We start from the raw sequence: 26,520 nt of genomic DNA on the forward strand, positions 1-26,520 counted from the left end.
AGTAGATCATAGGCTGACCTGTGACATGGTTTACATCCATTGCAGTGCTGCTAAGACCAATTTCGGCAGCTTATTGGGATATCCTTTACGTGTGGCCCTAGCCCAGCAACATATATTCCTTAACCACAGAATAGGAGATGGATACCTGATCACTGAGGCTCTGACATGTCCAAGCTCTTAGTTTCCTGACGTCTTCAAATACTTTATAGTTTTCTGACAACAGGTGACAGAATTGTACAATGCCTTTGAGAAAATGTCTTGGTATAGGCAGGTTGGGCGAGAATTCTTCTTTGTGGTGCTATAAAAGTGTAAGTTGGCTGGGGACAACAATGCACATAGTAAAATAAGACCTTAGATTTTGATTCCAGATTTGCAGGTGTGAAAGGGTTAAAGAACAGGTCTCATCAGTCCTTGCTTATAGTAAGATCTGACAAAAGGAAACCAAACACTTCAAGGTTCATTTTCTATCATACTTTTACTTTCTCTTTCATCTACAAGAGGGATTTTTTTAAGGTTAGTTCTTGTGAGAAATAGGAAGTATGATGGTACTGGGTGAGCAAAGAAAACCTCAATGTGAAGCGAATCTGTCACAAGTTGTCTGGGGGATAGTTTTAGTGGTAACATAGCACAGCATTTTGCTTTGGCTTCTAGGAGTACAGACCTATAGATGTAATATACTGTTTTTTTGTAGGATGATTTTGCAGAGGCTCCAGTTTGGTCACCCCATTTCAGCATTGCCAGATGGTTGATAGTTGTCTGATCATATCTTACCATTAGTTTGTCAGCGCAGCCGATAATAAGATGATTCATTAAGAATCTGATGATTAGATGTTGGTAGTCCGGGCGTAGGAGGAGAACACCCAGTATGGACTAGTAACTATTTTATTTTATGACTTTCCCAAGTTACTATTTGCTAATACACATTAACTTTAATAACTGTGGTGAAACAGGAATCATTGTTGACGTAGAGGTTATTAGCTGGCATAGGGAAGGTGACCTAATGTGACCTAAATACAATGTTTCATTAGGACCTATTAACTTCTGGTAAATACTTCTTTTATATTACATGAATGAAATGCTATCCTTAATTAAAGGGGTTTTCCAGGGCTGTGATACTGGTGACTTATCCTTAGTATAGGTCAGTAACATCAGTTCATTGAGGAAGCGACACCATGAGCTTGTTTGAAGAGGCCACAGTGGTTAGTGATGACGTCACATTCACTGGAAATATGGATATACTGCAACTCATTCCTATTCAAATGAATAGGATTAAGCTGCAATACCAAGCACAGACACTATGCAACATACAATGCTATGTTTGGTAAGAAGTGAAGAGGTCACTGTCAGGGGCAGTTTATATTAAGCGTCAAATGGGTTGTATCTTGGGACTGCAAGGGGTCCTAACAGCAAGTACATTACAATCTGTCAATACAGTTAATCATGGTTGTGGGGTGCAGAGTCTACTGGAGGTGAGTATTTGTAGGACAAACCTTGCAAGTGTCGTGACCGTGACGTCATTCAGTAGACCAGAAGAGGAGGAAGGAAGGGGACAGGTGATGGAGCCCTGGGAAAGTGAAGAACATTGTTTGTAATGTTTAATCACCTTCCCTGACCCTTTGTTTATTATACCCCAGGCTATGAAGAAACAAATAGTAATTTGTGAGTGCCTAACCCCAAAAAGTTCAGGTTCACCTGATGCTATAAAGCTTTGGGTTGACTAGAGATGGTAGATGACAGTAGAATAAGCAGATTGACTCCAAATTTCCACTTTTGTGCCCAAGTTGCAGCAGTGGGTATTATGTATAAAAACGGTACACACCCTAGCACAGTTACTGTTATAGGATCACATTTCATTGCTTTACTTTACATTGTAGCTTCCCATTTGTGTATATAGACCACTGTTCCATGCATGAACAAGTGGTTGTATGTAAGATGTATCATGTTTTACAGTGTTTTTGCTTCAGGCCTTTTCCTTTTTATTTCTTTCTTTTTATTTAATCTTTTAAATTACTTTTTACTCTCAGTACGGCTGGGTTCACATCTGCGTCCATCAAAAATCGCCAGACAAAAAAGTTCTGCAAGTCCAACTTTTTTGCCAGCGCATTCAGTTTAACAGAATGGACACTCTGTGGATCCCATTATAGTCAGTGGGATCTTCCAAGCACTGCTGTTTCAACAGTCCGTATGTTCGTTGTTCTGGTCCTCCATTTGACCAGAACAAGGGACACAGCAACGTAGATGTGATTATAGCCTCAGTTGTGAGGTGAGATATAAAGCAGTAAGAACAAGAGAAAAAGAAAAAATACGACACCGAGCCGACCCTAGTGTAGTAAATTCAGCACAAGTATGAGTAAAGGTAAGCAAATGGGAAGCTGCTCACCTTAGGGGGTTGTGTAGGACACAACAACCCCAACAGTTCAAAAGATGTTAGAAACCAAGAGGGAAGCAGCTGAAAGAAACGTCACTGGGACGTAGAGGCATCAACAGACTGGGACCAAAATCTTCAGAAGGATTGGCAAGGAGAAGCGCTCACCCAATTGGATAACGATATGTTTATTAAGGCACGACGCGTTTCAGGCACTTAGGCCCTTTATCAAGTGCAATAAATCACCTTAAAAATAAGTACAACATAATAACATACAGACAAAAGGAACATCATCTAAAATTTAAGCAGTAGACAACAATTAAGCTGGTCAACAATGTAAAATCACACAAAGTTTTTCACAAAGTTTTTTTTTTTTTTTTTTTCCCCACAAAAAACGTTTTGTATATACCTTATAAAAACCCTAAATCACAATATAAAATATAAATTTATAAAACTGTAATATGTTTCCATATGAATAAAAAGACCCTGCATGGCCGTAATAACAATGCTAAAATAATAATATATCACTAGGAGGTAATCCCCACAAGTTCCTATAGGACGTGGAGGTCCACAGGATTAAAGAATTAGGTCCAACAATAATAATATGAAACCGCTCTACAAATAAAATCATAGGTCCATTAATAGAAAGAAGATGGCTTACCTTCCCAGAGCAGCTGGGAGTCTTAGTGGTTCCGAGTTCAGGCTCTATTATTTAGCAGCCCGAGAGGCAGAAGCCACATCACGCGGCAAGACATACAGCTCACTGCACGTGTAAAGACACGGCGGCGTCTGGATAGAAAACATTACGCATGCGTGAGATTCCCGAGCCGCGCATGCTCAGTTAGACTCACTCTGGGCTGTAACAGGCGGCTATGACCGCTGAAAGCTTTACCAGAAGGCATTGCAATGTGCTATATGTGTTAACAAATGTGTTAACAAAGATAAAAGAGGGGGCAGAGGGGGAAAGGGAATACGAACTCTGCAAAAGAAGTAATAACAATAATGATAAATAATGATACTAAGCTCATTCCCCAAGAAACAGTTGAGGCCGTGTGTATTTATATACACATGGCCTCAACTGTTTCTTGGGGAATGAGCTTAGTATCATTATTTATCATTATTGTTATTACTTCTATTGCAGAGTTCGTATTCCCTTTCCCCCTCTGCCCCCTCTTTTATCTTTGTTAACACATTTGTAACACACTTAGCTATTGATTTCATCCTTTTAATACATATTGCCATTTTCCCACTACCTAATTAGCATATAGCACATTGCAATGCCTTCTGGTAAAGCTTTCAGCGGTCATAGCCGCCTGTTACAGCTCGGAGTGAGTCTAACTGAGCATGCGCGGCTCGGGAATCTCACGCATGCGTAATGTTTTCTATCCAGACGCCGCCGTGTCTTTACACGTGCAGTGAGCTGTATGTCTTGCCGCGTGATGTGGCTTCTGCCTCTCGGGCTGCTAAATAATAGAGCCTGAACTCGGAACCACTAAGACTCCCAGCTGCTCTGGGAAGGTAAGCCATCTTCTTTCTATTAATGGACCTATGATTTTATTTGTAGAGCGGTTTCATATTATTATTGTTGGACCTAATTCTTTAATCCTGTGGACCTCCACGTCCTATAGGAACTTGTGGGGATTACCTCCTAGTGATATATTATTATTTTAGCATTGTTATTATGGCCATGCAGGGTCTTTTTATTCATATGGCAACATATTACAGTTTTATAAATTTATATTTTATATTGTGATTTAGGGTTTTTATAAGGTATATACAAAACGTTTTTTGTGGGGAAAAAAAAAAAAAACTTTGTGAAAAACTTTGTGTGATTTTACATTGTTGACCAGCTTAATTGTTGTCTACTGCTTAAATTTTAGATGATGTTCCTTTTGTCTGTATGTTATTATGTTGTACTTATTTTTAAGGTGATTTATTGCACTTGATAAAGGGCCTAAGTGCCTGAAACGCGTCATGCCTTAATAAACATATCGTTATCCAATTGGGTGAGCGCTTCTCCTTGCCAATCCTTCTGAAGATTTTGGTCCCAGTCTGTTGATAAAGCAGTAAGAGGGACATTTCTATGGTCCATTATATAAGAGCTTAAAGAAGTTATGTGGATTATACGCGTCAATATATATTTATATTTTTATTACAGTAATTGGGTTAGCGCATTTAACTTGGCTAAAGCAGAGGTGTGCAAGAATCACAATACTCACTGGTCCATAAAAGAAGTCGTTCTATCATATTAGTATAAAAAAACATGGTGAATACATTCCTAAGCCATTTTACACTGCATAGACTTCTTTATGGTTGTCACAAATGTGACTACGAGTAATATTTACAGATCACACCAGCGGCCATGACTTTTCCTGCATTCACACCCTCTCCAATTCTTCATGTACACACGTGGACAAAATTGTTGGTCGCCCTCGTTTAAAGAAAGAAAAACCCACAATGGTCAAAGAAGTAACTTGAATCTGACAACAGTAATAAAAAATTACTAAATTAAGTAATAATAAATTAAAAATTCTATGAAAATGAACAAATGAAAGTCAGACATTGCTTCTCGAGTCAACAGAATTAAAAAAAAATAAAACTCATGAAACAGTCCTTGATGGAAATGATGGTTCCCTTAACTTAATATTTTGTTGCACAACCTTTTGAGTTAATCGCTGCGATCAGCCGATTCCTGTAACTGTCAATGAGATTTCTGCCCCTCTTAACAGGAATTTTGGCCCCCTCCTCATGAGCAAACTGCTCCGGTTGTCTCGGGTTTGAAGGGGGTCTTTTCCAGACGACATGTTTCTGCTACTTCCAAAGATGCTCAATAGGATTTGTGTAACAGGAAGTTTGTGGTGGAGAAGCAGAAGTGTTAGAGTCAATAATGGATGCCATAACAGGTGACCTGGTGTCAAAATTTGTGAAATCCCTATGTAGGGGACAAAAAGGACATAAGTATGCCTATGTGATGTGTTTGGTCTGTTTTGTATTCTTTGTTTGTTCTTTGTAATATATGTATATCTTCTTCATATAAAGGACGTATTTGGAAGAAGAGTTGACAAAGGCCCGTGGGAAGCCCAAGCTTAGGAAAGACATGTACAAGAAGATGATTGAGGTGGACTCTCGTGCACCTACAGAGGAGGAGAGCGCTCAACAAGCAGTCACCAAACCCAGATACATGCAATGGAGAGAGACTATTAGCTCAACATCAACTTTGGGCTTTAGAATTGAGGGTATTAAGGTAATTTTGCAATTCTTAAACTGTAAGGTAGAATTCTATGGGTCAAAGGGTTAATTTTGGTGGCAAGTCCAAATGGTATGTAATACATGTCTGATAATAGGAGTCTTTCCCTGGAACCAGCACCAATTTCCATCAATGGGTACAGGTACTGGAGAGGTGGCTGCACGTGTGGCTTACTTCATTCACTTCTTTGAGAGGTTCATGAAGAGTCATGTATACTTGTCTGTTGCTCAAACTCCAGTAGGTGAGAATGGAAGGAGTCACATTTGTGTAGCCACCTCTCGATTCACTCTGACCAGTTGGAACTGAGGCTTGGGGCCCCCTGTTCTGTATGGTATATCCTTTGGACGTGATATAAATCTGTTTCATGAGAATATTATTTAAAGGAGTTTTCCAGGATTTTTTTTTATTGTATACTAGCTCCTGTCACCCTGCATGCCTCAGATCAGCTGGTCGAAGAAGCCTGAGTGTTTGGGTGAGTACCAGGCGCAGCATGGTACATACTGTAAGTTCTGTGCCTGGTATTGCAGCAAACACCATAGACTTGAATAAGGCTGAGTTACTGATGTACCATGTGACCTATGAGCGAGATGTCATCTACACTGTGAGGGGGGGGCCAGTGATTCGACCTCTTTAAAGATCTGATTGGAAGGGGGCCAGGGTGACATCACTCATTGATTATGTATCCTTAGGATAGGCCATCAATAAAATGGTCCCAGAAACACCCTTTAGAGAGTGCCCATCACCAAGTCTGAAAAGCTCAATAATATTATATAGAAAAATTAGTCTATGGTCATGTGATGAGCACACTCATTACCAGGCAGATGTCTGATTACTCTGCTGTGTCTGTAACGAGCTGTGCACCTTTGTGTACATCACATGACCATGGACCGTATTTCACATGACCATGGACTGTATATCACATGACCATGGACTGTATATTACATGACCATGGACTGTATATCACATGACCAGGGACCGTATATCACATGACTATGGACTGATTTTTATTCACTTGAAGTAAACAAAGATTGACATCAAGCAGAGATCTAGAAAACTGTGAGGTATTGATACTGGAAGTATATTGGAAAATTGTATATAGCTTTTTATTATACACATAATAATAATAATAATAATAACATTTACTTGCTGAATACTGGACAATCCCTTTAAAAGAGTGCTTTCTAATTCATTGACCACCACTTGTTCTGGGCATTATCTGCCTGCATAAATGGGCACTAGTTGGTATCTGTTGCTTCAGTTTTCTTAGGTTTGTTATTTTGTGAAAAAATACTAAATATACTATTTCTTTATTTTTTAGAAAGGTGATGGGACATGCAACACGAACTTCAAAACAACAAAAACTCGGGACCAAGTCCACAATGCCTTCCTTGGATTTATTGATGGGAACATTATGATCTTGGTATGTAGACTGGAGAAGTTACTGCGTAAAAATCTACCCATAAGTGGAGGACTAATCTCTGTGGCCCTCAGATGATCATCACAATGGGGTACTTCAGTCCTCCAACCCTTCATATGGTCAGGCATACACACAGCTGCTCCATACAACTCTGTGGGAGGTGCTGAAACTGCTCAATGAAAGTTTGATTATTTGGGGTCCCAGCGGCTGGACCTCGGCCATCATTCATCATCTGTCCTGTGAATAAGTCGTACTTGTTGTTTGGCTGGAATGCCACTTTAATATTGAGAGACAAGTAAAGTTGAACATTGTCTACTATAAAGTAATGTCTTGAGGCATATTAGATTTTCCACTGATTCCAATCATTTTTCTTATTATTTCCTGCAGAAGAAGTATCTGACGAGATTACATGAAATAAGAACTGTTGTGGAGTCTTCAGACTTCTTCAGACGTCATGAGGTGAGCTGATTCTATACAGGCCTCGTCAATGTTTGCACTTGGGCTATAAAGGTTACTATAAATCCATGTACTGTGTATAAAGTCAGTAGAAATTCACAAGGTGTTAAGCTGTTTGTGGAAGAAAGCAGCTATGTCTAATTCTGGACAACCCCTTTAATGACAAAGGTATGTATGTATTCATATGTCAACAGGAAATCTGGTACTTAACAATATTCATGTCCATGTCCTTGATGACTCTGGAGGTTACTACACTTATTATGCATAGGTATCACACATGTGGACAGTACTTAACCACTTCAGTACTGGGACAATTTGTGGTCCAGGGCCAGACACATTTTCGGTTTTTTTTTTGTATGTGTGGTTTTGAGGGCTGTAACATTTTTCTCGTACATCTCATTCTACTAATTTTTGCGTCTTTTTTCGGGGACACATAGGGCTTTATTTTTATGTTGTTTTTATTTTCGAATGTGTTTTAATTTTTTTTATATCCGGGAAAATATAAACATAATAGGAGGGAAATTGTGTCTGGTTTTCACTTTATTATTTTTTTTATATTTAATAACGCAAAGTGCTACTGAAAAACTTTATAAAATAGTTTTTCCTCTCCGTTACGGTAATTTTTATTTTGTATGGTGTCGTCGCGGGTGGGGTGTAGGACCCAGCAGCTCTTGTAAGACACTGAGCCTGGCTGATCACGTGACCGCCAGGTCAGAGGGCGGCCGCATCATGGCGACCGCATCATGGCGGCGCCCATAGCCGTGTATACAACGCTGATTGAATGCTGTATACACAGTGATCGAGAAGGCAGGGAAGGGAAATAAACCTGCCAACTCGCAGCTTCAGCAGCTGCACGATCTTCGTGCAGCTGCTGTGTTCTGATTAGATGTACTGGTACGTCCTGTCAGAACTAGGCAACCACTTCCTGGACGTTTAAAGTCTATGGGCGGTTCGGAAGTGGTTAACAAAAGGGTCTATTTTATTATTGTGTAGGTAACACAACACACGATGCACTGCATCGGCATCCCTTTGCAGCTAGCTGCACAGAAAAGTCATACCCGGAACATACCCTTACAGTGTATCAGAAACCATCTAAGGCCGGGGCCCCTTGTGGCGTAAACGCCACTGTTTTTTTACAGTCGCTGCAAAGTAGATGGGATTCTAGCAAACCCCATACGCACATTGCAGAAACCTACGTGCAGCAGAAGTGCTGCGATTTCCAAAAACATTAGGAAATCGCTTTGGGATTTTCTGTTTATCTGTTTTGTTATATACAATAAACTGAAATCCCAATGAGGATGGAGTTTCCCAGGGTTGGTTCCTCTAAACCAACTTCTAAACTTCTGTTTCACTTGCTGTTTCATTTGCATATTTTTCAGAAGATTTTTACTGCCAAGGAAGGGTTTTGACTGATCTCCTGTAAATCTTTGCCTATGCACCTAGCAAAGTTGACACTGGCTACAGTACACCTCACTTCACTGCGCCTGTGCACTGAAGCACGATGTGTTCTCTCCTTGGCTTTAGCTGCACACGATGCATGCATTGGAGGTTGCTAAAAGTTACGTCTTAACTCTTCTCTTCAGAGCTTAATATCTGAAAACGGACAAACGGAGGAGTGAAATAGGCTGAGGACAAGGTTTAGGGCCCTGAAACATAAGAACCCGCTGCTGGTTTAGGGGAACCTGGTTCCCGTTTAATGCAGAGTATAGTTTTCAATGGTTTATTTTTTTAATCCATCAACCTGCATATAATGTTTTGTGTGATCCCGAACTCCACCTGCCCGAGTCCTCACCCTGCCACTGAAACAGCAGATTGCACTGAGTTGTTCTTCTGCTGCTGCTTTCTTATTTCCGGACCTTTCCAGCAAGTATTAGCATGTAGCCTTTGTAGGCCTGCAGCGATAACTGCATTCCTAGCCTCTCCATATACTATATTAAATTGTTCTATGCGTGAAGTCAATTTTATGGAACAAACACAATGTACCTGAATTTCTTTTTATGTAATTTTCCACGTTTCGGGATAAATAACCTCATTTTCAGCCAGCCTCCCTATTGAAGACTATAGAAGCAATTCACCCACCAGGAATATATAGTTCTCATATGTTCACGAGTCTTCTATTTGTAAAACTAAAATAAATCTCTGCTTTCTTCCAGGTAATTGGAAGCTCCTTGCTGTTTGTACATGACAAGAAAGGCAAGTGTAATGTATGGCTTATAGATTTTGGGAAAACAACACCACTGCCAGAGGAACACACTCTGAACCACCGTATTCCCTGGCAAGAGGGGAACCGAGAAGACGGTTATCTCTATGGATTTGATAATCTAATTGAAATCTTATCCAGCATTGCGTCTTGATGAGGATTCCTCAGCGACTCTCCCGACCACTACATTAGGATTATACATTTATTTTAATGCTGTTTACTATTGGAGATGGATTTTATCTGCTGGTGATGGAACTGGAGAAGATTTTAATACAAGAATCACAATGCTTTTAATATACAGCCTCTCCATACATGTGTTTGGTATAGATTATTGATATACCATGACTTCTGGGTACTCTGTACAGTAATCTGTAATGATCTTTCCAAAACCTTACTTTTGGATGACACCTTCCCTACAGCACTGAATTATTGGTGATCTCATCAGACTTTTCCAACATATAATATGACCTGAATAGATGCTCTTATACCAGCGATTATGCCGTGCCATTGAGTCTATCCTGCACATAGATGGTGGACCCGTATATGTAATGGCTTTGACGTGCCTACCAGTTACACTAATGATTTTCTAGGGACTACTATGTGGGTTGCTCAAAAGGAAAAACTATAAAATATTCTAAGTTAATGGAAATCTTCAATGTAGTATCAAATAATAGCTATGTAACTTGAAGTTTTGTCAACCTGAGAAAATATTTTCATGTGCCCATACACAAGCGGGTATTGATGGATTTGCCAGTAGTATGGACATGTGCGGACGTCCATAGCTCTACAAACGCAGCAAAATTGAGGATCTTTTGTTTTGGAATTTTTTTGGGGGAGGGCAATCCTTAGGTACACGTCACTCCATAAGTACACGTAATTGCCACTAGCTAAACAACTTTTACCTGACAGTTATGTCAGAGGGGATGTGCCATTACAGATTCTTATCCACTGCAATCTCCAGCAGCCCCATAGAAGTGAATGAAGCTCCGGTCAGACCCCTAGCAAACTGACACTTATCCCCTATGCTGTGGATAGAAGATGTGTCTGCAATGGCACAGCCCCTTGTGGCACAACTGTGCAATATAATGCAACAGATTAAATTCACAGCCATTCCCCCATATAAATCTGTATAAGGCTAAGGCCCCACAGGACGATACGCAGTGCTAAAGCGCTGCGGGAACACATCACGGTTCTTCCCGCGGCGCTTTAAACAGAAAGTTCCCAGAGTTTTCCTCCGCGGACTTTCTGTTACCATTATATCTACGGGAATGCCGGCCTAGATATAACTGGGTGTTTGACTTCAGAAGTTGTTCTCTGAGAAGATAATCCCCTCCAGAAGTGCCTGGCAGCCGCTTACTCCCCTCGCCCCTCATTGTAACACATTCACTCCTGGCTGAGCCGAGTGTGCCTGTGCATAGGACGAGGGGGTCAGAAGCTATAGCGAAATTAACATTGGGCCAATAACTATTGAAAGCTCAACAATATATTGTCTTATAAAGACAAAGTCTATAATACAGATGTCTCTTGTTAGTTTATTTTAGCTATAGTGTAGGAAACACTATAGAAAGTGAGTTGCCCGCATACATGTGAAGGGCTCTCTATAGTCAAGCAGTGAACCTCCTGGTCATTGTGCTCTCTCACATTTAACAATACTATATAAAGCAGATGAGATTTCTGGACAAAACAGCTTCTTTCACAGTTGCCAAGTTGCTGTGTTAATTTCTAATTGTTCATTGTAGCATAATACATCCTTTTGTTTGATGCTAATGCGCAGAACGTATAAGTGAGCATATTGTATTTTCCGTTTCCATGGGAAAAATTGCACATTTTGTCCATCACCTCCTAACCCTAAAAGCTTGTGGGCATGATGTCAGACCATTGGTGACCCTGGTGTGCTTTCTCTGCATCCCATATCTACGTATCATACAATGTCTACAGTACACACAATTGCAAGGGGTATGGTGGTGAGAGGTGGGACTATGGCGTACATATGCCGTTTGTTAAAAGTGACATATCATATGCCAGTCTTAGCGTTTTTAATGTTTGGAGCTCACAGGGAGTCCAGAAATGCATGTACCCCAATAAGTCATTGAAGGCTGTATGAAAATAGAGAGCACTGCTCCACTGATGGAGAACCTGTCTGATGATTTCTGTTGTTGTGGAGGCTGAGAGAAGGATTTCTGAATATGAAGAGTAAAGAGTTACAGGATTAGGAAAGTTGAGTCTTGCTTTACCCGCTCACTCACACCGATTCACAGCCTTCTATGTACATACAATGATAGAGGGAGAGCTGTCAATCACTGTGTGGGGGCGGGATAAGCCAGGACTCTTATGGTCTCTCCTAGGAGTCCTGTAAGGATTTACTCTGATCTCATGTCTTGCTCTCAGATCTCAGAAATCACTTTACTTTAATAAGTTTATTTTATATTTTATTTGACCTTTGCATCAAGGTCCACTGTATGTACTGAAGGCCGGCATACTATGCTGATGTTACATACTTTTATAGAGAGCATAATGATGTCATTTTATCTTTTATCCAACTTTTCTTTCCAGTTACATTTCAGCTGTAAATGTCTCATGTAGTGATACTATATAGTATCCATGTGTTAAGTGTATATGCTTAGTTATATAGACAGTAATGTTCAGAATATCCCATCAAGTTCAGTGTTGACACAGAGGAAGGCAAAACACACCCCTATGCGGTAAATGCCCATTTTCCTTAATTTACCTCTTCCCGTTAAAGAAACACTAATACACTTCATTGTACAGAGCCTAAAGGGGCAATGAATAACACATGGATTCTCCTTTTGTAGTTCTTGAAAATCCTTATGTTATGCCCCTCTCCCTCAGGGGCTGTACTACACATAACACAGTGTATACGTTTTGCCTGGAGTGTTCTATTAATTACATTGCTGTATATTGGCATTATTTGTTATATTTTTATACTGACATGTTTGCAGGTATCACAGATAATACTACTGTACATACATACTACTACATGTATACACATACATTTACCACTTATGCTTGGTTCACACTAGCGTTCGGGTCCGCTTGGGGACCCAAAGAATGGAAACCTAATCCGCTTAAAAAGTAGTTACCCTCAGAAACCGACGGACCCCATAGGCTGTAATGGGGTCCGCTGGGTTTCCACCTGGTTTCCTTGCTTGCAGGATTTTTCTCTCCAAATTTTTCAAACGGAATTGGGGACGGAAACCCCCAAACATAGTTTGAGGGCTAGTGTGAACCTAGCCCTACTGCATATATAGTGAGGCCTATTTATCATAGGTCAGAATTACAGCTATTGCAACTATAGAATCTGTATATATTGTATAGTGTCTCCCATTATTTATGTATACGTACATAGAGCTAAAGCCCCATCCCAATAAAATGTAAAATACAACTGTGTGGACTAAAAGTGGGCATAAACCCTCAATAGCTAATAGAGGAATACTCGCTTGTCCTACTAACTATTCTTCCTCACCAAAATTGTCGGGTTTGGCCCACGTTGAAGGAGTTGTCCAGGATTAGAAAAACATGGCGGCTTCCTTTCTGAAACAGCACAATATCTGTCCATATGGATGGTGTCTAGTATTGCAGCTCTAGCTCCATTAAAGTGATTAGGACTGGGCGGCTATACCACCCGCAACCTGTGGACAGATGTGGTGTTGTTTATGGCGGGGGGAACACTGCAATTTTTTTTTAAATTTGTACAATTTCTGTAGTAACTAATTCATGTAGTAACTTCTGTTGATATATGGGTGAAGTTGTAATCCCATTATGACATGGGTAAGGCAATGGGCACATTGCCCTGTATTTCTGAAGCACGTGCCACCCAATAGGTTTGTATACTGAGGCAGTATGATGTTTGTAAGGACGTGAGTACACGTCTCAGATGGATAAGTATAAGCTATCTTTAAGATGACATTGACATTTACATAAAGATGTTATCGTTGGATACAGCCTGTGGACGCATATCTACATGATCTGTCCTTGTGGAGGGCACTGATAGAAGTTATTAGTTTGTCTTATATTAACTATTTGCTGGTCAGAGCAGTCACAGATGTATTGGAAAGAAAGAGATTAGGCTACGGCGCCCATGTAACATCACATAATGTACTGCTACACACTTCTTTTCCATTACGGTATCGGTTTTGCAGTTTCTGCTGTCTACTTGTATGGGAGATGGCAGACATTCATATTTAGTTATTGACATGACCATTCTGTTTCTTCTTTACAGTAGAAGATCCAGTGTGTGATATAATAAGTAATGCAGTTATTTCATTCCATGTGTACAGAGAAAATACAAAAGCTATCCCCATGAAAGTCTCTGGGAGTTATAGCTTTGACTTTGTGTCTAATAAATTACTGATCTATTCATGGGACAGGATGACGATGTTGGGAGCCCGGGATTAAAGGGATTCTATAATTAGAATCCTTTTTTTCAGGCCTACCACGTCGGAATAGCTGTAAGAAAGGCTATTCTTCCCTACCTTTAGATGTTTTCTCTGCACCGCCATTCCGGTGATATTCACGGTTTTCACCGTATACAAACGAGTCTCCAGACAGCACTGGGGGCGGACCCTATGCTGCCTGCAGACTGTCCAGCAACAATGACTACGTTGCCTGGAGATTCTCCAGTGAAGCCCTCCATCTTCTTCTCGTGACTGTCTCTTCTTCGCGTCTTCACCCAAAAGCGCCAACTGCGCATGTGCAGCAGCCATGTTCCTGTGGCCCCTTACACGATTGTCCATTCGGCCATTGGAAAATGGCCACCGCACACACGCAGTCGGCGCTTTCCCTTGAAGACACGGAGAAGAGGCAGTCACGAGAAGTAGATGGAGGGCATCGCTGGAGAATCTCCAGGCAACGTAGTCATTTGCATACGGTGAAAGCCGTGCATATCACCGGAACGGAAGCGTGGAGAAGACATCTAAAGGTAGGAGAAGGGATTGTAATCTCCCTGTGGATCGCTGTGTGAATACCATGTAATAATACACAAAGTATTGAACTGCTTCAGCAATGGCACCACATCACAATCTCACACGTCACAATCACACACGTCACAATCTCACACGTCACAATCTCACACGTCACAATCTCACACGTCACAATCACACACGTCACAATCTCACACGTCACAATCGCACACGTCACAATCGCACACGTCACAATTGCACACGTCACAATCTCACACGTCACAATCACACACATCACAATCTCACACGTCACAATCACACACATCACAATCTCACACATCACTTTATCAAGTTCTACAAACCTTTTTTCATTATTTCTGGAGGGGAATCGGGTTCCTTCTCAGAATCCTAAACTAATGTTATTTGCTGCCACGTCAGGAGATAGAATATTTGCAGTTTCCCTTTAAGCTAAGGCCCCACATTGTGTAAGCGCAGCTTTTTTTGTTGCAGATTTTGCTCCGTTTTTTTCTTTTGAGCCACAGCCAAGAACGGGGGGAAAAATGATGTCCTGGACAAGTACACACTTTTAGATTTGCTAAGCTCTGAAGTTTAGAAGGTCAGGAACATTCCCTTTTATCATATATATTTTTAAACAGATTGGAATTGAGATTTTTGAGGTCTATTTTATAATTTGAACTACACACGATAAAGCATTTTGTATGCAGAACATAAGTGCTATTGTGTCCTTTATTGTGTATACTTAGAAATATACTTCTTGCAGAGGACACAATCCATCCTGACCTTAGTTGGGCTATGAGTCCAGGGTTTGTACGTGCGATTACAATTATTCCATACATACTGATAAGTCCTGCAGTGAGAGATCACTTTTCAGTGGCTGTCAACGGGATCAAGGATCCGAGTATATCCAGGGCATCAGTATCTTTATCGTGCAGCATTATTTCATCCAAGCAACAGAAAATCTACTACAAAACTGTCCGTTGAGGGTTTGCAATGCACTGTGATAAGAGATAACCTGTAAAATGTTATGTAATATATTATCTATTTTTTCACAGAACAGATGGGAAAACATTTTTGATAAATAATTTTCTTCAAAAATGAGAACTGAGATGTAAAATAAAAACTTGTAATGCTAATTCATTGTATAAAAGAACATTTATTTTAATAAAAAGGATTTGTTGGTAGAACAATATTGATATTGCAAGACAATGCACCTATTGATGTGTTTATTACATATGTAACCTCTGGTCATACATTTATATATGGGTTGAAAACACTAAATTGCAGCAACTGTATCATAAATTGTAAGAACGCCAGTAACATATATATATCTGATGTACATGTATTAATAAATTACCAAAGTTTCAGCATAAATAGACTCATATATGTCTGTCTATTTCTATGACCGGCCTCTATTGTATGAATTACAGGTGACAGGAAGCTTTAGCAAACAATCTGTGGTAGGCAATATAGGTTTTATAGGTTATGTATGCTTCAACTATATGAAAAGTTTAGTAACTTTATAAATATATTGAACCTGAGTTACAGCTTGTCTTATTGTCCACAGCTCCATTCACAATCCTACATGCTTCAGAGCTGAAATCTCCCAGTATTTCCTGAGAGCTCATGGTCTGCACAGAGCTAGAATTTTGTGATGTCTACACCAGGTAAATAACTAAGGCTTTGTTCACATCTCCACCAAAGTCTCCGCTAGAAACATTGTTGCAGTTTTCACCGAAAGTCGTCAGAGAGAAAAGTTCTGCATGGAGGACTTTTCTCTCTGCTGGTTTCAGTATAAAACTGGTGGACCGCATTATAGTCTATGGAACCTCTGTTTTAGCGGGCAGACTGTCGTTTGGGTCACATGGTGGATACGAACAACGGAGAGCACAGTGCAAGTGTGAACCTAGCCTAACTCAGCTCAGCTAAGCTGCTATGGATGTGACTGTCAACAGATTTGTAAATTGGTTCCAAATGCAATACAATACATATTGGAGGCAGTTTAGGATTTTAGAAGCGATTGTAACTAAGTATCAACATATAATTCTATGTTCCATTAAGGGGGTTATCCCACAAAAATTATTTATCCTCCACCAATCCTAAGAACTGGGAATGCTTCTTACAGCATGGGTCAAGGAAGCCAAACCCCTAAGTGAATGTAGGTGTACCCCTGAAGATATTGATCTCAGGATAGATGGGGGTCTCAACAGTCAGACCCCTACCAATCAGCAATTTATCCTCTTTCCCATGGATAACATTGGACAACATAAGGAACATACAACATCTGCAATGAGTTTCATCCTCAACTCTAAAGACATACTGGTAGGGAACTTAGAATGTGAGCCCTATATAGGACAAAGACTGACAATGTCTATAAAACACTGTGGACAAATCTTGACGTAAGTAAGAGAAATAAATAAGCACTGAGTTCCTTGGTGTCATGTGCATGAGGCCTGAAGAGGACCTTTCACCACCTCCACCAACTCTTTTCATCCTTCTATAGGTGCCACTCCACTTGTTTTTGGTGCAGTTGGAGTTTTTTCTCTAGTCCCCACTGTTCCTCAGTAATCATTTCTGCTAGTTTCAGCACAATTATTCTCCCTACTGTCCTTTCTGCGCTAACCCAAGAACTCCCATCTGACTAGAGAGCATTATTGGGCTAAAAGGAGCAGCAATGATTGCTCAGGAACAGTAGAGACTTCCAACTGCACCAGAATCAGTGGAGGAGCAACTAGTGAAGGATGCAAAGAGTTGGAGTTTGTCGAGGTGGTGAATGGTCCTCTAAGTCTAATGCACATGCCCATTTTTAAGTTCTGTAATCAGTTTAGGGACCATTCACGTGGGAGGAATTTGGAGAATTTTAAACAGTCCTCTGCTCTGTGGAACCCAGGGTGGAAACTTAAAGCACGGCTTCGGCTTCCCACCTTGAGTTTATATGCTGATTAGCCTCAGTATCAATATCGGCTCTAAATTCCTCCTTGTAAACAAACCCTTAGATCTCTTTTAGCTCATACCATACCTTCCAGCTGGAGGAGGAAACACTGCACTAACAGCATTTACAGTAGCCATGTACTTACTAAGTTCCCAGGTCCTGTCCAGCTCTAGTTATCTTTCACACCACAACCCATTCTTTAGCTCCTGTGCATACGGCCACTTTTTGGATTGTGTACTGTAGGGCTCATACTATACCTATATATGATTGCAGTTGAAAAAAATTTTCTTCAGATGCCGATTGCTTCTAGGGTGAATTTTCACAATGTGACCATCAGTATCATAAAGCATCTTGAAATAAATAGGATTGTAGGGTGCTGCATAACCCTAGATATTACAATGTATTCCTCTGTGTTATGAAGGCTTTGCACTCACGATACTACCTTGCTTGATTAAATCTTTGGGGATGTTGTGTCTTTTATTGCGTGTTTCACCATCTATAAAGTCGGTGACACCACTATAAGACTATACATGGAAACAAAGCATGTTTTGTCAGTACTACAGTAGCTGGTTTGTGAAGCAAAAGCTATAATTTGCAGAAGAGAGTTGTCAGTCAGACGCAGGCGGTGTTATCCTTTGTTCTTATGAGCCCCTTAGCTGTAGAAGATTTAATGAGCTTTTTTTCCTTTTGAGGAAATGTTTACACAAAATGTTGGCATCAGCTAGTTTTCGCTGTTGTGTACACCCGAATACCGCTACTCATGAATTTCACATCAAATTATCTAATAATATCAATTAAGTGTTAAATTCTTTTAACCTGAACCAAGGAATATTCTGTTCTCCTGGACATTCCGTTAGTTTTAATGGGTCTGAGTAAATAAAAATTTTGTTTAATATGCAAATTTTGTTCTCATTAGCGTCAAGGTGTCCATTGTTCAAGTCCATTGGGGGGCCAGAAAAGCAGAGAGATTGGCCTCTAAAATAGTGGACACCAACAGAACCCAATGGACCACATTGATGATAATGGGGTTCTTTGGGTGTCTGTTCTTTCTAACTGAAAGCACAAGGTGACAGAAGTCATGCTTGCAAAACTTTGTTGTCCATCGATTTAAAAAGAGATGACACAACGCAAATGATACATTTCCCCTAAAGGAGCAATTCAGCCATTCATTTATGTGACTTTGAGATACACTAATGGTTTGTGTCTGCCAGAGCAAGATTCTGTCAACAGCTTTCCAGTCTGGCTCTTGGCTCCAGACTCCTTCCATGATGTCCTGTGAACATTGTATGGCATATTGAGAATAGACAACACTCCTTTAAAATTCATTGTAAGTTTATTCAATATATAAGTTATAGGTGTAAATCACAACTATACAACAACAAAATAGTCAGCTTGAAGCACCAACTAAGTATCAATGTATAAATAACACAAAAAAATTCTTTTGATTTTAAATCTAAATTTATTGTTACAAAAATGTTTTTAATTGTAAAAAATATTGGTATCAGGAAAACAAACACATAAAAACATTTAAAAACACACAACAAGAGTGGAGGTCGCACTGGACTGAGCAGCTTGGCAGCTTGGCTTGCTGGCTGTATATATAGTGGGGAATCGCTGAGGTAGATGCTTGGTAGCAGTGCAGGAAACAGGGACACAGAGACTGGATTGCACACAAGTTCAGCGTTTATTTCACTTGAGATGCATAAACTGCCTTTGCAAAGGCGCAAACAAATAAAACAAAAGTCTTCTCGGCTGAGAACTAACTAAACATAAGAAACTGTTCCCTGACTATACAGGAGCCTGGCTGCCAGACTCTCGCTCTGGTAACAACAACGAGTGGCACAGTACCTGGTTTATAGGTTCTGTTTGGACATGTCAGCTCTGTCAGTGTGGTGCCACAGCTCCTAGCACTACACACAACCTAATATCAGGCCATCATTAGTCAGCTGACCTCCCTGGTGTGGGTCTTTACCAAACACCCTTTAGCTGCCTGGCTGAAACATACCTGTCTGCGATTAACATGGACATCACATATCTGCTAAATGTAGATGTATGAACAAGAACTAGTGTTATACACAGTATAGCAGCCTTGCACTGGACTTCACCTACTTCCCATAACATCTAGTACCATCTCCCAGGTTACTAATTTGTAATACTTTGTACTAGCCCCAGGTTTATATATAAATAACCATGAGCACAGTACTTCCTATTGTTTTTACTATGCTTTGCTTTATACCCCAAGGGTAATATTACAGAACACTTGGATTTCTTTTTCCATGTAGTTTGCCAACACATTAAAATGTGCCAGGATGTTATGGGAATCACGTATTTAGCACATCCAAGTTCCTGCAGGTAACAATTCCGATTTCAATGCTTTAAGGGATTTTTTTTTTTAATACTGATGGCTTATCCTTATTATTAGACTCTTAGGTACATGGGACATGGTGGATCAGCAAGTACTTCAATCCCATCTAACAGCTGATAGACGTGTGTGTCGTGAGTTGGACCCTCACAAATCTTATAGTGGTAACATGTCCAAAACTACATTGCTTTGGGGAGCTTGCTTTATACAAAGGACTCGAGATGGGTAAACCTCTGAAGATGGTTTGGCCCACAGATTTGTTTTAGATTTGTTTCAACTTATTTGGATAGAACCAGAAGTATTATTATTATATTCTGGAGTCTCAGGTGCGCCCCATGTGACCCAAGGGTGTATGACACCCCCCAGAAGGCCAGGAGAGGACGCTGTGAGGGGGCCCATAAGAGGTGAGGTTATTTTTTTTACACCTCTTCTGGGCCTCCACCTAGTCTACCCTAAGGACTGAAGAGACCCCAGAGTATAACAATTTCACTTACGGCTCGTGGGTGATGAACCTCCAGTTTCAGGCTCGGTTCGAATCCAGAGCTGTTGGATTAATTGGGTTTAATCTGGTTCTATTCTAACCAATTCACTCATCTTTACCATGGACCATACCCTGGCCCTGCCTAAAACTGTGTTTTTGGACTGTAAAGGAAACCTACACTATAGCAGACCATACACATTCAACTTTGGTTGATCAAAATTGTCTGTCTTGTCCAATGACTGGCCATGTTGTGACAGCAACTTAGTTTACCAAAAGAAGACCATCTGTTTGTCAGCTATTATGTGTAGACATACTGACTTCCCTGATCAGGTAGCTTAGTCGATCAAATGGTTACATACTGGTCATCAAAAAAACTAATGTGTATGACTAGTGTAAGACAGGGAGAACATGCAAACTCCATAGGATACTGTCTACATTTGCTCAAAACTGAATTTAGAACCACAGAACTTTAAGGCAACAGCTCTATGAACTGACTCACTGTAACTCAGATGTGTGCGGAGGTCAGGAACTTATTATATTATATTGAAACTGAAAAATTTTTGTTTCTGTAATTTAAAAGAATAAACCTTTCCCGCCTACCAATTCAATAAAGATGGTCGAACCTCCGATAATTCGTTCCGAGGTTGGGTACTAACTGTAAGTACATTATTATGCTCTGGGGTCTACATAGAGTATGATAGGAGGGGGTCCAGGGGAGGTTTCCTCGGTGACATCATGTGCCCAGGGTCACTGCTGAGGCAGTGGCGTAGCAAAACTTAGGGCGGCTTCACACCTGCTCCTAGTCTTCTCTTTGCGGGTTTCTGTCTTCTGCCCGAGAAACTGGACAGGGGACGAAAACCCGGCAGTCAGTTTTCAAACCCATTTACTTGAATGGGTTTGCAAAGCGACCGCCCATGAGCGTCTTGTGCCTCTCCCCTGCGAAACAGTTTTTTTCTAACCAGAAACAAAGTCCTGCTTGTCCGACTTTGTGTCCGGTTAAAAAAAACGGTTTCGCCGCAGAGGCAGAAGATGCTCACGGGCGGTCACTTTGCAAACCCATTCAAGTGAATGGGTTTGAAAACTGACTGCCGGGTTTCCATCCCCTGTCCAGTTTCTCGAGCAGAGGAAAAGCAAAGTGGAGACCAGGTGTGAACCCGCCCTAAGAGTCATGATGTCATCACAAGAGCACCTGACGCGGCTATGGTGCCCAAAGAGGCGAGGGAAGGTGGGTATAAATTTTTTTACATTTTTTTTCACCTCCACTGGACCTCCACCTATTATACCCTAGAGTCAGAAGAGACCCCAGAGCATAATAATCTGCCACAATACATGTCACAACGGCCATTTTATTTCATCCAGAATGTATCCAAAGTTGTTCAGTTTCATTAAAGACCAAACAGTTTGGGTTATTCGGGTTGAGCGCAGCTTTTACCAAAGTGGTTTGACCATCTCCTCTACAATTCATAGATTTAGGATCTGATTCATAGATCTCACACACCATTGCTATGGCCTTGTGCTTCGAGGCTGCATTCAGGTGGCCATAACATAAGATCTTTTGGCTCTGCTCAACAAAAAAAGAGCCAACTTTACTCTTTGGGTAATCTGAGCTGTGTGGAAGGCCTGTGTCAGGTAAAATGGGGCAGCATTACTGGTTAAAGGTGTGACCAAGTCTTTACGGAGTGGGGTGAGTGGGCTCCAGAGTAGGAAATGTAAGGACAAAAAATGGAGGTTCATAGGTCAACTGAAAGAGCTGGCACATAGAATCAGCTTGTTTGCAAATGTCACATCTATAATGGGTGTTTGCAGCAAACCTAAATTTAGGGCTAAGGGGTGGTTATCACCGCTGTTGTGTTTTATCTATTGAAAGTGACTGTCCAGTCAGATGCTGACACCTGTAATTGGTTTTCAATTCATATCCAAGGTCATCGACATCTATTTTCGAGAGATCCATGCTAGGGTTGAGCCGATCTTGACTTTTCAGGATCGATTTTGAAATCCGATTTCCGATCATTTTTCATTCGAACCCAATCTCGATCCCAATGCAAGTCAATGGGATTTTTTACTAATCGGAGATCGGATTTTAAAAACGATCCTATTCACTACACAGCAAGGAATCTAAAAATTGAACGCTTAATTGTTAGAATCCATGCTGTGTAGTGATTTTTTTTATTCACTTTTTTATTCAAGTACCAGAGGAATTTTTTTTAATCCTCTGGCTACTTAGTCCCCACTGGTGTCCACTTACCTGCACAGATTGCAGGTGTGGTCTCCGCTGTTCTCGGTCCTCTTCGCCTCGCTGCCCCCACCTCCCAGGTTAGTGCTACAGACCTAGGAAGAAGGCGGGGCTTGTTGCTTAGGAGAGTGTGGGCGGGTACAGGACAGGGAGACATGACGTCTCCCCTCCCAGTACCCGCCCACACTCTCCTAAGCCACAAGCCCCGCCTTCTTCCTAGGTCTGTAACACTAACCTGGGAGGCGGGGGCAGCGAGGCGCAGAGGACCGAGAACAGCGGAGACCGCACCAGCGATTTGTGCAGGTAAGTAGCTACTAGAGATGTTAACTAGTCTCCCATTAGAATGAATGGACACAGCCGGCGCGCAAGGAGTTAAGGCTGTGTGTCGGCTGCATCCATTCATTCCTATGTGACCTAGCTAACATTGTTAGCTTTTCCCACAATGCTTGGCCAGTAGCAAAGCATTGTGGGAAATAATCTCCGATCTCGATCCCACCTAAAAAGATCGTGTTCGGAATTCTGATCGCGATTGTGAAATTTACTCGATCGACGATCGGAATCCGATCTTTTCCGAACACGATCGCTCAACCCTAATCCATGCCTGTTCCTAGAAGAGTTTGGTGAAAATTTTGACTCACATGTATAGACATGTCATTGTGCCAGATCAGGTAATTGCCACGTATATATACATGTGTACTTAGGCCTTAGTAACAAGATAGCTTTAAATAGATCCCAAACTATGTACTATCTTCATAATTGTCAGCTTTAGAGCTTTCCCTTTTTCCTTCCTTTGGGAGCTGTATAAATACATAGGCTTTTAGCTCCCCCCTGTGGCAGCTGCCTGCAAAACAATGAAAAAAAAGTGCAGGGTGTATAGCCTCACTGTTAGGAATGACAGACTTCTGTCGAGATGGTCAATATTCTGAAGTTTCGTTTAGTTTCTGGTTCAGATGAGTCAACCCTCTGGTTTGTTTTGGGCAGAACTTGTTTAGAGTATAATAGGTGGAGGCCCAAACACAGGCCTCAGTGACCCCAGGGCGCATGATCAAGAGGGCGGAAAAGAGGAAAGGGTGTATAAATGTTTCTTATTTTTGTACACCTACCCTGGGCCTGCATCTATTATACTCTGGGATCTGAAGAGTAACATACCCTACACATTTTCCAAAACATTTGGAAAATTTGGGTCAAATCTGGTTCAATCCGAACCAGTTCACTCATCTCTAGTCTTCTGCTGCGGTGGTCCATTCTTAGGGTCAGGTCAAGGTGCTCTATATTCAGCCTTAAAAGGATTTAACTTATTCCAACAGTTTTTAATACTATACAGCAATAAAATATTTATATATCTCACTCAAACACACCAATATGATGCACCATGATATGATGTAGGGCAGGGGGGTAGCTATAGGGGATTTAGAGGTAGCCAATATGGGGCCCTGGATCTTTAGTGGTCCTGCCACATAAAATATACCACTATTCTCAATTTTATAAAGGCAGGTAGGGCCCCATTACAAAGCATTAAGTTACACCTCTGGTCAGGGGTACTCAGTTACTGTTAGTAAATATCCACTTATCTGAGCCTGCTATCAGGTGAAGGTTTGAGTCTCCATTCAGTAAGACTTCTCTGCTATGTGTAATGTACAGTGATGACGCCTCCACAGTGCCATTATACAGTATAATAACCCTTTAGTGTCCCCATATAATTCAATACCCCCAATAGTGCCCCATCTGCCAACCATGTTCCTAGGTATGGGAAGTCCACAGGAAACAACCTACTTGATCCTGCAGAATGACAGCGATTTGTTAGCACGTCCTTGCACTGATGTATTACGTTAGCAGCGGTGAAGCTATGTTTGTATTTCCCCTCTGTAGGCAGCAGGAATGAGTGACAATGCTTGCTGTCTCCAATGTGATGCATACATGCAAAAGGGACAGCGGTCAGAAGATAAGGCTTTCTCCCGATCCCTGGTAGTGACACAATGCTAGAGCAAGAAGGTAGGGGTCAGGGTTTGGACTGCTAGTTGAGCACTCCTGGTGTAGGTAATCACATATACAGAGGAGATGGGGCTACAGGTCACTAGTTTGGTATATGTGTAATCAGGTGCCAACAGGTAGTCATCAGCACCAGGATGGTGGTAATATGGCTGATCCACTGCCATGATACTGCAATTCTCTGTGGCCAACATGCTGCTGAATCCAGCCTGTCTCCTCCTAGGCTGGTACTCAGACTCCAATCCCTGCAAGTCACCCAAAATCAGTGTGGGTTCCATTGGTCAGATCTCCACTTATCTAACATTTATCATCTATCCAATTAGGGTTCGTTCACATCTGCACCCGGTCTCCGTTCTGCAGGTTTCCATTTCCTGCACAAAACAGAGGCAGGAGACGGAAACCTGCAGGACTCTCATACCCATTCATTTCAATGGGTTTGAAAGATGTCCGGTCGTGAGCGGTGGTGAGCGTTTTATGCTCTCCGCCGCCAAACTGTTTTTTTTTAAAATATTTAAAGAGGGATACAGTAGATTCCAAGTGGTGAAGTAAGGGTCCCAACCCGCCTTGTAGTATAAAGAGGAACTTCACGTTTGTCAGTGTCAAAGGTTTTATTAGTAAAGTCAAGTGAACGTTTTCGGTCCCATGGACCTTCATCAGACTCTACATTCGGAATAACAGAAAAAACATAAAATTGAAAATCAAACGAAAAAAACATTAAAAAACATAACATAGCCGTATCTGGCTTAAACATTGACACAAAACATACATAAACATAAATAGAACCATGCTATTGAAATGCAGGGTATTTTCAATCATGAAATGAAGGCAGCTTGCTTTAAGAATAGGAGGACAAAACCAATATGTAGGTGCAGTAGTCAAGGGCAACGATTGTGAGTACATAGTAACAAAGATAATCCAGAAGAGAAAATACAGAGAAAAGACAATACAGAAAAAATTACAATACAGAAAAAAATTAGCAATATAGAAAAAATTAGCAAAATTCACCTGTTCATATAGATGTAATTGTACTCCGTTAATACGGTAAATGCCAAAAGACGAAAGGCACTCCAGACCAGTCTAAGAGTAACAGAGTTTCGAACATAATGAGTATAATGAATATATCAATATTTGTGAACAATGATGAAAGCTGCTCGTTGTGTAGGGGAACTTACCTCCAGGAGACCGGACCAAGCCCGCAGTGTGTAGAAGAAATTGTAACAAAGTAACCAAGCAGTGTACCAGCGCTGGTGAAAAGCGGACACAGAGTCGGACATGCAGTACTCTGTGTCCGATTTTAAAAAAATGGTTTCGTGGCGGAGAGCATAAAACGCTCACCACCGCTCACGGCCGGACCCGGTCTGACAGCTTTCCGTTCTCTGCATGCACACATATTGCCAGGCCAAAATATATAACACCTATGCCTGAATGTAGCCTTTTTAATTATTAGGCAGCTATAATTTGCTTTATCGGCAGATCTGTGAGGGCTTGAGGGTTAAGAGGTATATACAACCTACCTTATAATTTCTAAAAGGCTGCACCAATGGATCTATTATATTGTAAGTGACCCAAACTGATATGCCCACTAAAAACACCAGTGAATGTGCATGCTCGCTCCGTACATATCATACGCTGCAGTGTCAGCAAAGTAGGTCCACTATGCACTCCACTCCATTGTTCTATGTATACCATGAAGGCGAGATAGGTACCCTGATCACTACCCACAAGAGAAAACCCTCCAGATAACTCAGTGCAGTCTCCTGCCTAGCTATTGCCTTTCTCTTCCTACGCGTTTCGACCAGAATGGTCTCATCAGTGGATGTTTTCTAGGCTCAATTCTATTTCAGATTGAGGAGCCCGGGCTGCTGCCGTCTAACATCAAAGCACCGGCGTCTCCACCTCGG

General features: G+C 41.1%; 1 protein-coding gene across 1 annotated transcript in view; it reads left to right on the forward strand.

Moving 5' to 3' along the window:
- ITPKA (inositol-trisphosphate 3-kinase A) overlaps positions 1–10,840 on the forward strand; it is a 61,968-nt gene extending 51,128 nt beyond the window's left edge. The window contains exons 4-7 of the mRNA XM_075282892.1: positions 5,405–5,609; positions 6,931–7,032; positions 7,417–7,488; positions 9,639–10,840. Coding sequence (XP_075138993.1) covers positions 5,405–5,609; positions 6,931–7,032; positions 7,417–7,488; positions 9,639–9,839 — 580 coding nt within the window. The 3' untranslated portion in view covers positions 9,840–10,840. The remainder of the gene's footprint in view (positions 1–5,404; positions 5,610–6,930; positions 7,033–7,416; positions 7,489–9,638) is intronic.
- The last annotated feature ends 15,680 nt before the right edge of the window (positions 10,841–26,520 follow it).

Source organism: Leptodactylus fuscus, chromosome 7 (assembly GCF_031893055.1).
Source record: "Leptodactylus fuscus isolate aLepFus1 chromosome 7, aLepFus1.hap2, whole genome shotgun sequence".
Lineage (NCBI taxonomy): Eukaryota > Metazoa > Chordata > Amphibia > Anura > Leptodactylidae > Leptodactylus > Leptodactylus fuscus.